The 13,464-nt window shown below is 39.7% G+C and overlaps 1 protein-coding gene across 4 annotated transcripts; it reads left to right on the top strand.

Moving 5' to 3' along the window:
• Positions 1–322: 322 nt before the first annotated feature.
• IL4R (interleukin 4 receptor) lies at positions 323–13,096 on the top strand. Of its 4 annotated transcripts, none has more exons than XM_026085908.1 (10): positions 323–714; positions 4,510–4,651; positions 5,561–5,715; positions 6,779–6,933; positions 7,512–7,668; positions 8,501–8,600; positions 9,223–9,292; positions 9,428–9,504; positions 9,605–10,426; positions 10,481–13,096. In XM_026085908.1, exons 1-10 carry the CDS (start codon positions 642–644, stop codon positions 11,787–11,789), a joined length of 3,060 nt encoding a protein of 1,019 aa, XP_025941693.1. In that variant the 5' UTR covers positions 323–641; the 3' UTR covers positions 11,790–13,096. The 4 variants fall into 4 exon arrangements, with proteins under 4 accessions (XP_025941693.1, XP_025941686.1, XP_025941712.1 ...); XM_026085919.1 differs by adding an exon at positions 3,746–4,087 and having other exon boundaries at positions 656–714; positions 9,605–13,096; XM_026085901.1 differs by having other exon boundaries at positions 325–714; positions 9,605–13,096.
• The last annotated feature ends 368 nt before the right edge of the window (positions 13,097–13,464 follow it).

The raw sequence follows: 13,464 nt of genomic DNA, 5'->3' as shown, positions 1-13,464 counted from the left end.
AATTTTCTTTTTCTAAAGTTGTGCTGGATGGCCTCATCATAACTATGTATGTGTTTTACATCTTCTAATTTAGTTATTGTTTTAATAAATTTGCATTCTGTTTGCATTCTGTGCAGAGGTCTTTGCTCAAAACTTTAAGAGGCTGGTAATTCTCAGTATCTAGGGTAATGGTGATAAGACTGTTGTAAACATTACAGTCAACAGCTCAGGCACCTAGTCCTTAAATTCTTTCAGTTATCTGAGTGGAATCATATGGCTCTGGTGACACGTTGATTGACAATTAATTGTTTTGGTCCAGTGCTTGCTTTTTTAATATCTCGGGTACAAACAGCATCTCTCTTTTTTTAGTACCTGAAAAGAGTAGGCCCACAGCAGGTGACAATTTAATATCCTCTGTAACTACATTTTTGCAAAAAAATCTTCTAACTCATTTGTATCACCCTTATTCTCCTACAGGTCACGTTGTTCCATGAACAAACTTTAGGAGGATCAGGCACTGCAGGGGATCTTAATCCTGACATCTAGCACAGTGCTAGGAAGAGCTACAGCCTTCCCTCAACTAGGACACTGGTATAAGCTTGTAATGTTTTCTGTTGGCAGGATTTCAGCACAGCTTGTCCTGCTGAACCTGACCAGTGTCAATGATGGCAAGAATCCCAAGTGCTGCGCTGCATACCCTGTGGATCCTTTTCTTTTCATATGCAACAAATGAAAGTATGTTCGTCAATGTTTTAAATTATTACACTGAAGTTATCGAGAGTATTTTACCACGAGTAGGAGTAACTAGTACACAACATTATTACTACCATTAATTGACTTGAATAAAATGTGTAGCAACATGTATCAGATATTCATATATTAGAATAAATTCTCAGATCTTCTCTTTTTACTGACCTTTTCCATATTGGCAGTAAGAAATAGGAATCTGTGAGAAGCAGAAACTGAGGTTTGGAAAGTCATCTGTCTGCTTTCCCATTAGATAATCTAATTGGATTAGATAATCTATATTGGATGCCTTGCTGCAAGCAGGATTCTCTGCAATGAGCCAGGGACATCTCTGTAAACATCCCATAAGGTGGAAAGCCCGCTAGTCTCTCATTTGCTTATTTTCATAACTGCGGCTGTACATCATGTGGGCCAAAAAGGAATCATCAGCAATAGACCTTGAGGGAGCTGTGCTCATAAAAAGAAGGGTGACCTATAGACTTACAGTCAAAAGGCAGCTGTCAGCGTGCATTCTCCAAAGTGCGTAGAGTTACTAAGCTGGAAAACTTAGCTGACTGGATTTGAACAAATTTTGCAAGCACTCACTGTAAGGCATTCCATACTGTGACTGGTGCTTGTACAGGAACAGATGACTGACATGTAGTGATGAGCACGCAGGACATTACATATTTTGGTCTGGCAAGATGCACATTCACGTTAAGTCTTAGTGCTGCTAGTTACTTAATGGTTATTTTCTGCAGTTCGCCTAACAGGAGCTGGATATGAAAAAATTTTTCCTTATATCTTTCCTGATATTTCATTTATAAAGAGAAGTTAGATTTATAAAATCTTATCTTCCAGGAACATGTTTTTATTCTCTGGAAAATAGTTTATATTTTGCTTTCCATAGTTTTTAAGTAGCTACACAATAGTCTGCTTTATTTTTAAGAAAAGCAAACAAAAACAATAAAAAATAAACTTTTTTTAGAGATAAGTTATTAGCTACTTCCTTATGTACTATGAGTTCAGAATATGCTGCTGGTGATGCTGGAGGGAATTTCACAATTTGAATTAATGAGAATGATCAAGCTTTGTAAGTAAACATTGGCCGAGTCATTTGGTCTAGGTAATCCCAGATTTTCTATAAATTATCAAGTTTTAATTTCACGGATTACCACGTGCTGAGGATGAAAAAAGTCCGTTATTTCAGTTCCCTTTTTCAACTACATGAACTGAAAGCAAACTTTGTACTGCATGTAGTTTCAAAAGGAAATTTTTAAATATCTGAGGTTTACAAAAATGTCATACCAGAGATGGAAAAGGGAAAGGGTCACAGGAAAAGAATACAAGGAATAGTTTAGAATGCAGGAAAGACATGAGGACACTAAAAGGCAAGATAAAGTAAGGTTACAAGTCATCATAACAGCACAGCAGGAAGAGCTTCATATAATTCAAGGGATCTTGAGAGTGTAACATCATTAACGCACTGAAAAATAGCAAAGTCCATCTTTAAAGGGCTCAACATTTAGTAGTTCTTTTAAAAGTCCATTTTCAAGTGGAAAAATTAAAAAAAACAATAAAAATATAAATAGCAACACATAAACAACAGTAACAAGATAAATAGATGACAGTTCTTTTAAAAAAATGGGCTGTGTGGCTATTAGAGTATTGCAGAAGTTTAATCTTTAACTTGCTGCTCTTCTGATTTTTTTCCTTTTTTATTGTTGTTTTTGAAGAATCATGGGCAATGCAGACAAAAGGGAACTAAATGCGGTGCTGTCATTCAGAAAGGAGTTAAGAGTGCTTGTTTCTATCTACAAGATAAACATCTATCCTTGGTAGCTAAAATAGAACAAGACACTATTTTAATATTTGAACAGTAATAAAACCATAAGCTACAGGTAGTTCTAGGTTTATAACCAGCCAATGTACCAGAAAAATTAGATTACGATTCTTGCAGAATTTAAAAATGGTTCCTTGAAATTGCACTACATTTTCATTTGCATAAATGAGCCCCACGAAGGTTATTGTGATTACTCAAGTGATCCAGGACTGCTTGGTAATCAAGTTTTGTAGGAGGCCTTTTAAAAAGAGAGGTGAAAGTGATATGTGGTAGTACCAAAGAGACAGTACTAAACAATGAACTATTTCTTTGAATCAGGTTTCTCATGAAGTGACACCGGGCCTGGTAGTAGATCCAATTTTATTCGAGATGACATTATGCCCACTAAAAGGTAGCTGACCAGCATGTTTATCTGCAGATGCTATGCTATATCAAAGTATGCAGAAGTTATATTAGAAAAAAAAAAAACACAAAGGGACCACAAAAAAAAAGAAAAGTAGGAAGAAAATAGTGAAACTTGGTATTTTTGATAATAAAAGCCTTGCATGGGAGGAATAATCTGAAATATAGACACTCATTAGGATGAAGAAGCCTGCAAAGCTTACAGGATGTGAATCAGTGGCAAATTAGTCTTGAATTTGCAGTATAAATGACAAGAATGAAGTCAGTCATGTGCTGGGCTGTGTGAACAGAATTATTTGTGTACTATACAGAAATGAAATCATGTCTTTATATGGCCCTATGTAACTGCAGCAGGAATACTTCTAGCAAAATCTCTTGGGAAGCTCACGATTGGAAAAATATCAATAAATAGGATGCTAACAACCAACCAAAGATATTCTAAATTTCTATGGGGACCTGAGATATAGAGCAGGATAGAAATAATTAGATCTGTATGACCTGTGCAAGAAAAGGGAGATACTGTAAATATTTACAGATATCTGAAAGGTCAAACATGGAAGAAGGGAAAGAATTGTCTAGGATGATAAAAGTGTTAGTAATTTCTAACAGCTTCATTTAGAAATTATCACATTTCAGTACCATGGGTTTGGCACACTGTTAGTCCTAGTAACAGCATGATCTTAATGTCACACAACTGTTTCTGCTCCTTGTTTCACTATGCAGAGCATATTAAAATAATGGGAAAATGGGGCTGGAAAGGATACTGAGGATTGTGTTTTCCATTTCTCTTTCCAGTTCTGTCAAGGCTGATTTGACCAATGTTTTCTCATTTGTTCTTAAACATCACCAGTAAAAGAGATAGCAAGTGCTAATAACGTTGGAGTACAGGGATTTAGGGCTCTTCTGTGCCCTCTCAATGCCCAGGACAATGTGACACTGAATCTGATCAGAACTCTGAACACTATCACAAGAAAGAAAAATACAAACCATAACAGGAAATACTGAATGAAATTAATAAAAGCTGTATGCTAGATGAAAATCTGTGACAGGAAGATCCTCTAGGCAACGGGGAACTGTTTGAGGGAGGCAGAGGGCCATTCACACAGGAGTCTTGGAACCAGAGTAGATAAAGCACAGGTAAATGCCTTTAGGCAGAGATCTTGGTCTGACTCTATTAATTATCTGCATTTTGGTTTTTGAACCTTGTGTATTTAACACATGGGATGATGCTGTTTTAAAAGTTGATGCTTTTTAGGTAGAGCTCATCAAGATCAGATTTTCTATGTCTAGAAGTTTGTATTAGATGAGTTGTGCTTTTTTTATTTCAGTATTTCTACTGCAGACCTTCTTCAAAAGCGTAGAGGTTGTCTTTGCCTTTCTGGAGATATTTGGTGTCACACACCTCTTTCCATTTACCCAGAAYATGAGAAATGGCTGTGCTTTTGCTTCCCTTACAAGGGGTTGATCATCCTGTTTGGAGGAAAGGATTTTATGTTCCTGCTTAGTCTGATTTATTCTTTTGATTCTCGTGTTTCTTGCTGTGTGCTGCTTCTCCCTAGTTATGGCTACAGGACATGTACAGGAGTTTGCATGCTTCACTGACTATGCTAAAGAACTGGTTTGTCACTGGAAGGTGCCCACACAGACAAACTGCTCCAAAGAATTCCTGCTCTATTACAGGAAGGAATTTTTGTCTCAGCTGTAAGTGTTTCATAAAACTTTCCATTATCATTGTTGGACCTTAAAATATGCTATAGTCGTTATCAGCTTTGATTTCCTCCCCCTGCCACAGGAGCCTGAGGCAAACTGGAATCAGGATTATTCTTCTTGACAAGAGGAAAAATGAGATGCTACTATAAACAGCATGCTCTATTCAGTGGAGCCCTCTTCTGCAGACCTCTGCACTCTTGGTACAGAGGAATGATCAAGTATTACTTGTAGGAGTGCTAGGGCTCACATAAGTTTACCTAACCTTCATTTCAGGAGAATTTTTACCCCCTTCAGGAGAAACTTACCTGATATATCTGTCTGTAGCCTGTGTAAAAGGAACCCTTGCCTAGAGTCCAGGTGAACTTCTCTGCATACAGCATAACTCCTTGTTCATAGACCATTTTCCCCTATTCTGCAGCAGAGGGAGTCTTCCTGTCACTTCCTACAGAGGAAGACGCATCTGGGCTCTTCTTCTTCCTTTCCATATGATTTCTCCACAGAGGCATCCAAATAACCTTGGTTTTTTTACAGTGTAGTAAAACTGTTTCCATACTAACGAGACAATGATCTGCTCTTTCAGAGGCTGAAGTGTGACAAAGGATGCTTTTGGTGTTCATTTTTCCTCTTGGGATCAATCCTTAGTTTTCCATCAAGTTTTTCACTAGTGCAATACAGATAGCTGAGGAGTGTTTGGGGATGGGTGGGTTATTTAAGGGTTTGGGGGATAATTCTGTTCTGATAGTTCTGTTCTGGGTTGTTTTGGCTAAATATTTCTAGGAACTAAGCTTGTTTGTCTCAGATTATATTAGTTCTACACACTGGGAACCTTGATTGCACATTTTGAAGAATAGAGTGTGTAACACTATGTAAATATCACATAATTTTCTGTCTGTTTTTCAGAGAGCATGTGTGTGTCCCTGAGAATGGAAAAGAGAGTTCCACATGCGCTTGTACAATATGTTCTGATTATTTTGTATCAGGCCTCACCTATATTCTATCTCTGCAGTTCAATGGGACTGATATGTGGAATTACAGTGTTACACCGGCCTTGGTTGGTAAGAAACTATTTACTTTGTCACCAGGACATCTGGTTACAGGCTTTGCAATCCTAGTTAACTCCTCATTAATGTTACCTGAAGAGTTTTTCCTTATTGGAGGTAAAAAATGCTCTGCTGGCTCAAATCAAAGGTTCATTTGGCTTGGTAACCTGATTTTGGAGCAGATTCTTAAGGAATGGGGCAAAGAGAGAGTGATTATTCCTCTAGCTATACCCTCTCAGCTTTCAGCAATCACCAGTTTGAGGGCTTAGCCATATCTTTAGTGCATTTTGCTTGTGGCTGTAGAAGATGCTGAGGTGGCTGAGGAAGGTGCTACTCCTAGTCTCTAGGAAGAAACTAGACTACCACTGCTGCAATTTTATTATTTCTGTCTTTGTCATCCTCCCTGATTTTTCATGCTAGTTGAATCATCCCTCTGAACAGAGCTTTTCACAGTAATTACTGTTGGATTATAACAACCAATGATAAAAAGTTTATGATTCTTCTCTTTCTCAGGACAGAGCATAGATTTAGTTTGTATCTGTCTTTACAAGCATCTAGCTTGTTTAGAACAATGTGTCACCTCAAACACTCAAGAGAAATCATTCAAGTGTCTTAGGCAGGCATTCATCTGCACCAGTGATCTGGTTCATTTCAGAATACTTGATGTTGCTTCTGCTCATCAGCAGAATAAGCAGGAACCTGCATCAATCTCAAAGAGACAGTTAGCCAGAATAATCTGGCTGAGAAGTTATCAGAAGCTGTATGTCTACTCCAAGGCACAGCACGCTACTGTGAGGGCACAGATTAACCCAATTTTTCCACTTTGGAAGCTGCATTCAGCATACCATAAAGTAGAACTTGAAATTTGTTCAGCTAACTTGAAGACCCAATGCTTGTTAACAAACACCTTGCAGTTACTCTGTTTTGTCCTTTACGTCCTTGTGCTAGCGCATAGTGAAAAGGGCTAAATGCATTGACTGTGATGAGACTCTGGTCTCTGGCGAATATTTGTGTCTCTGCTTCTCTCCATCAGCGCTTTCCCATTGCAATGCTCTTAATTGTATTTTTTAATGTACAGTTAAGCCAAGGGCCCCCAAAAATCTTGCCATTGAGAAAGCTGAAAATGGTAATTTCAATCTGAGCTGGGAAGAGAGCTATACCCCTCCATCCATGCTCTCTGGACAGCCGGTGATCTATGAAGTAAAATATTGGAACAAGCAGGACCCCACAGAGGTAAGAGACAGACAGTCTCTTCATTCTCTATCTCTGCAGCTTTCAGGTTTTAAAAGTCCTTTGAAAAATCTTGAAGAACTTTGTAATCATTCCATTATTAATAGTGTCAGGGCCAGCAAGGGCAGCTCTCACTGAGCACACTTTGCCCCAGGGAGGTTCAAACTGGGCTTTAAGGGACTGAAACTCTTTTGACTGGCCTGCGGCTCTCAGTAGGCTGGGCAAAGATTCAAAATACATTTCTGTTCCTGGACCTTCATTATGCTCCTTGGGCACGAGGAAGCTTGAGGCAGCCCATGACTCTGGCACACTTGAGGCATTTCAGGCACTGTCCAGAGTACTCCAGCACTTTAGGGCCAGGCTCCTTCTGGAAGGGGCCAGAACGTGCATAATGGTGTGTCACAAGTGTTACCCACTAATGACAGCAAAGCACAGTATCACAGCAGATCATATACACAGTCATTCACCTGCTCATTTGTGAAAGGTCACTGAAGCACATAGCAGTACTAGTATCTAATTGCTGCCACCAACCCTTCATCCCATTAAAAAAATCCAAATGAACTTTCTCACTTTCTTTTCAGGCTTTTACAAAACCAATTAACCATCAGACAAAAAGCTTTGAAATTATTGCAAGCTCTTTGAGGAAAGGGTATGATTACATTGTAAGCATACGGTGTAACTATACAGACTACCCAGCCTACTGGAGTGACTGGAGTGACAGAGTTGAATTTCACTATGGTAAGTATTGTTATAAATAGCAGCTTGGTAAAAGGATAGTATACTTTTATAAACCACATTCTGCATGCCCCACTGCCTCTTATTTATCAGAGGAGAGTAATGGAATCAGTGATTTGCAATAACTGCAAATAAAATCATCATCATCATCATCATCATCATCATCGCTTTGAATGTATTGTGGACCAATCTGTGAAGGCTTCCGAGGAAACTAAATGCAAAAACACAACTCCTGGAAAAACTGAGGAAGGGACCTTGGATTGTTTATCCTTGTGGGGAAGAAAAAGCTGAAAGAGGATATATTTGTTCTCTACAAGTATTGCAGGAAGTAGACACGCGGGAAGGAGAAGAGTTACTTAAACTAACAGGCAATGTTGATGTAAGAGCAAGTGGGTATAAACTAACTATGAGAGACATTTAAGCTTGAAATTAAGCAATACTTTTAACCGTGAGAGAGCTGAGGTTTTAGAAAAGTCTCTGAAGAGCAACAGAGAGGATGAGAAGCATGGCTGTGCTTCAGTGGAAGTTGGTAATGCCATGCTAGGGACTACATGACAAGTTTGTCTCTGAGAGCTGGCAAATGGCTTCAGGACACAGGTGGGCCCTCCCAGTTCCTAACTCACCCACAGTAATTGAGTGCAGTACTCCTACTGGTCTTTCAGACATGCCACACAGCATTGCCACTGGCAGCTGTGTATGTTCTGATGTTCGTCTGAAGGTTTTATTTTATGTCTAGCGTTATTTTAAGGTGCAAAAGAAGAGCAACAGATATGGTATTCTTGGTACTTGTATTTATAAACGCATAGATCTGTAAATGTATATGTTTGTTTAATAGATTATCAAGTAACAACCGAAGACATTCTGCAGATGGCTGTTCCTGTATCCTGCATACTGATCATGGCAGTAGCTGTAATTTTTTACTTCTGTTTTGCCAAGTATGTATAACACTGTTCAAAGGTTTATAGAGTAGCAGTTCACACAGATATCAGTATTGCTGTAGATTGGCTGAATGTCTAGTAGTACGGCAATCTAATGGTTTGTTTTTCCTCAGCACCTTTATCTCAGACTCCACAAGCAAACTTTTTATAAACATGAATCAGTTGCACTCTGTCATTTTCTGAAAGGATAACTGAATATTCTCTGTCAGTCTTATTAAAATGGGCTTGTTATGGCATCCAAAGCAAACCGCAGTTATGGGGTCTGTCATTTTGGTGCCCCAATCTTTGCTGGAATCCCAGTAATGATGGTTAAATGACTGTATTTCTTTTTTCATTTTTTAATGGTAATATATGAAAGTTTGATCCTATCTGTTTCTCTCATCTTTTCATACGTGATTAGAAGAACATGTGCTTGTGGTTGCACAGACTGGTTATCACCAAATATGTAAATGCCTTTGCACTAGTTTAATAAAAAGCAGCATTTGGAGATGCACAGAAGAAGCACTTCCTGTTGCTGAAATGCAGACAGCTAGGAGGGAAAGCAGAGCAGAGGAGGGAAATATGTAGCGATCAAGTCAAAATGCAGTCAAAGCAAACAATTTTCTTTCTTGCCTTACAGAGTGAAGAAGGAATGGTGGGATCAAATCCCAAATCCAGCCAAGAGCCATTTGGTTGTAAAAAATGTCAAGGTAATTTAAGGGCTTTGCAAAAATTGTCTTTTCCTGATCATTAAAAACAGAACATGTAGTAACTGCTACTGGCTGGCTATTGTAGGGGATAATAAATAAAATTCACGTGTCCTAAATCTTGTCTGTCTTTATCAGTTTTCAGTTTTGTGCTACATTGATGAAATTAAGTTCCCTTTCCACGACTTAAAGCAGAGTCATATGGAAAACCAAATGTAAGTAAGATAAAGCAAAAAAACCTTCTGCTTTATAGCATAAAATACTTTCCTATTACATAAACATTAACTGTACTTTCCTTTTTATTCCTCAAAACAGAAGTTGCAAGAACTGTCTGGCTCAAAGTTTGTCAGGCCAAAGCTTCAAGGGAAAAGATAACATCACAAACATTGAGAAACCTTGCAGTTGCCACAGCAAGTCTGGAGACTGGTTCCCAAAAGGCTATGGTGCAGTTTTAACCCCTGAGACAATTCTGGTTGAAAAGTCTCTTGAGATCTGTGAATGTTTAACAGACATTGAGGCTGAGAGCCAGGAAGAGACTCGTGAACAGGTCACCATGTTTGAGCCTTGTGAGGGCAGTGCCAGTACTTTCAGGGAGCACATTGAACATAATGATGCACTAGCTAACATGTTCATTGAGCTCCTGGCAGATGAAAACAATACACAAGGCAATAAAGATACAGACATCAGCACAGACGAGAATAAAACCTTTGAGAGACTTGAGCCAGAAAACCCATTACAGCAAAATCCAAAAGAAAATGCAGACCAGCATCAGCAGCCATGTGGTATTTTTCACACAGACTCCCTTTTCTCTGAAGTCTCACAAGATGACTACAATTGCAGTACAGCCAGCAAGAAGTCAGCACGATCAGAAGAATCCTTTGAATCTGGCTATCAAAGCTCCAACACAAATTCTGCTTCTCTGGAGGCAAGAGATCCTCCAGATATGCTTGACCAAAGCCTTTTTTCGTGCAGTTCTGAAATTCAGCGTGACTCATCTGTCCTGATTCAGGAATCACCAAATGAACCAGCCTTTGAGATCATCAAAAACAGAATAAGCAACTCTGCATACAAGAGCTTTGACACCCTTGTGTCTCCATCCATGGGGCCCTGTAGCTCTGCATACAAGAGCTTTGACACCCTTGTGTCTCCATCCATGGGGCCCTGTAGCTCTGCATACAAGAGCTTTGACACCCTCGTGTCTCCATCCACAGAATCTTGTAGCTCTGCATACAAGAGCTTTGATACCCTTGTATCTCCACCCAAGGGCCCTGGTAGTTCTGCGTACAAGAGCTTTGATACTCTTCTGTCTCAGTCTGTGACTAACAATAGGCTGACTCTATGTTTTGAAAACATGTGCACTTCACTGCCTTTGACGCAGTTCTCAGAGAATCCAGAACTTCACTGCAGAGATCAAATTTATCAACCCCCTAGCGATCAGAGATGTTATGCCAACTACAGATCTGCCTGCATTGAGCTTGATTTTCAAAGCACCTTTTCAGATCATATTGATTTTCCATCTTTCTCCACACATGCAAATAACAGAGCTCCAGCCTTCCTACCAGAGGAGGAAATATATAAGCAAATAACATATCAAAATGTTCAAAAGAAGGCAGACGTAATTTCTTACCCCMTTGGACCTCAACCATCTGGTTATCAGTCTTTTGATACTGCAGTTAAATGTAATGGTACATACTTTGACAATGACAGTGAGGTTATCTTTAGGTCACAATATGAACCCTTTATTAGTCTTCTGTACAACAACCTCAGAGAAGCACCTCCAGATACCATAATCCATGAACCTGACCAGAAGACAGACAACCATGTACATTTGATTTTACAGGGCTTTGATAGTGGCATTGTCCCAGGTTTAGCCACTAGTGAGAATGTCTCACAGAACAGCGATAACAGACTTTGGATTATCAACTCTAATGAGCTGTCTAGTGATAGCAAAGATGAAAACACCATCAGAGACTTACAGCTGTTGAGTTTGTTAGAGCTGAACTCTCAAGATTTTAAAAGCAGAGAAAAAACTATAAAGGGGGCAAAATCTGACAGTTTTGACTATGCTGGTAAAGGAATGCAAGAGAGCAGCAGTAACAGACTAAATGCTGACTTCCAGTGCCACACACATACCCATTTGAAGAAGCCTGGAAATACAGGGGAAAATAAAGAGGTGATACAGCATGTAGTAAGCAGAAGATGGGGCTCAGCAGCTAATTTACCAGAAGAATCACTGGACAGCAGTGGACTAAGCTTAAAAAGAAAAACTGCAGATTCCCTGGAGCTCCTGGTCGTAGACAAGCTGTTACCTCCTCTTTCTGTGGATAACTCCTGTCCTTCTTATTCTTGCACCATTCCCAATGAGGGATCGAAACTGACACCTCTAATTAAAAAAAGATCAGCAGAACTATTGAGGGAAAACAACAGAAAGAATGAGAAAAAAGTGAAACTTCTACAAGTCCTTGCCCAGGAGGACAATTGTTATATGAAGGTAGCCTAGCCACACTTGCCAAGGCTGAACCAAATCAGCCCTTGGAAATAAACTGTATGGCAAATTGAAATGTTGCTTGTTTTTCCAGGCTTGCCTAAAATGAGGGCTACTGCAGTTCAGACATGGATTCACTGGGTTGTAACACTCATGCGTGCTACAGGGCTGGCAAGGGGTGTATGATGCAGGCCCTTGGGGGACAGGAGCGGTTAGTACCTAAAAATTGCAGCTACAACTCTCTCAGGGAAGTAGAGCCAAAGCTAAGGTCTCCCTGGACCTGGTCCCACTCCAAAAGTGAGCAGCAGCTGCATAAAGTAGGAGTTCTTATTCAGTACAGCTCCTGTGATAATTGCTCTGGCTCTGTATATGATTGGGAAGTGCACAAAGGTGATGTGGAAGGTGCTAACGCACCTGGAAGATGGAAGTAGCTGCAAGTCAAAGGGGAAGCGACTGACTTGCTCTGACAGTATCACACATCTCCCATAAATTATTTACTGAAAAGTGAGAGATGTCATGTTTGACTGGCCCTAGGCCATTATTCAGGATTAGTTTCTTGTCCAAACTACAGGGCACACACCTGCAATTATTCTGCAGAAGTAAACAGAATTATTTCATACTTCCACAGCTGTAAATGGAATCAGACATTTCTAAACTGTGTTTTCCCAGAAGGCCTATCCAGTGTATGGTCAAACTCCCCTGAACTGATGGAGCATTTTTCTGTGTCTTGTTCTGCCCAGACAGAGTGGGGAATTATGCCCTGAGCTTGAAAATAGCATGTGTCTCTTGCTGGATAATTGTTCCAAAAGTTTTACTCATGACTCTGAACTTTTCTAGGGCATTAGCATATATTTTTGGCATTGTAAATTCCACCATAATGTGTTGGCAGTATTGCAAAATAGTTAAGGACTGTTAAAATAATTTCATGTCTCAAGCCAGTTCTCATTACACAGAAAAAACCCTATTCCCGTTCCTATCCATAAACAAGGAAGATAAGAGCAACTCTGAGAACAGATCTGTAACTGCCACACTGCAGCAGGTTTGACATGTTTGTAAGTAGGATTTTTTACTGCAACTCTTTCTTCAAAGTTCAGGTTGGCCGGGTAGTAGAGGTTTCCACGCACCAGTTTTGCAGCAGTTAAAAAGGGTATGTAAGCTCTGGAAGGGTACTCACAGTGAAGTGTCTGTATTTAGATGTGATAGCTAAGATTTGCATAGGCACTGGTATCTAGCCCACTTTCATTAAGGTGGTGGATAGTAAAAGATCTCACTATGCATAGTTAAGCTTCTGATGAACATATTAAAAATTGTCATTGAAAATATCAGGTTGAATTTTATTTTCTTTCAGATGAGGTTTAATTCAGAAATGCTCTGTCTTCATGATTGCAGTCAGCTGTAGTTAAATCAGCACATGTTCTGTGATGTGGGACGGCTGTGAGGCACTGACAGATAACGAGGTTTTCAGCACTCATCAAACAAACCTTCACTGAAATGGTGGAACAGGAACATGCAAAGTGGCCAGAGGTCAGCCTCATGCGTATGCTGACTCACTTCCCTAAAGCCAAGCAAAATCAAGTTTAAGCAAAAACCCACAGCTTGTTGCTGCAGCTACCCGGAATGGGTTACTCACTGTTTACTGTAGGAGCACAGGGCTGTAAAGGGAGGCATAGAGACACAAGTGGGGCTTTCT

Source organism: Apteryx rowi, unplaced genomic scaffold (genome assembly GCF_003343035.1).
Source record: "Apteryx rowi isolate R43461 unplaced genomic scaffold, aptRow1 scaffold_119, whole genome shotgun sequence".
Classification (NCBI taxonomy): domain Eukaryota; kingdom Metazoa; phylum Chordata; class Aves; order Apterygiformes; family Apterygidae; genus Apteryx; species Apteryx rowi.
The sequence above is the reverse complement of the archived record's forward strand: the minus strand, read 5'-3'. Positions and strand labels throughout refer to the sequence as shown.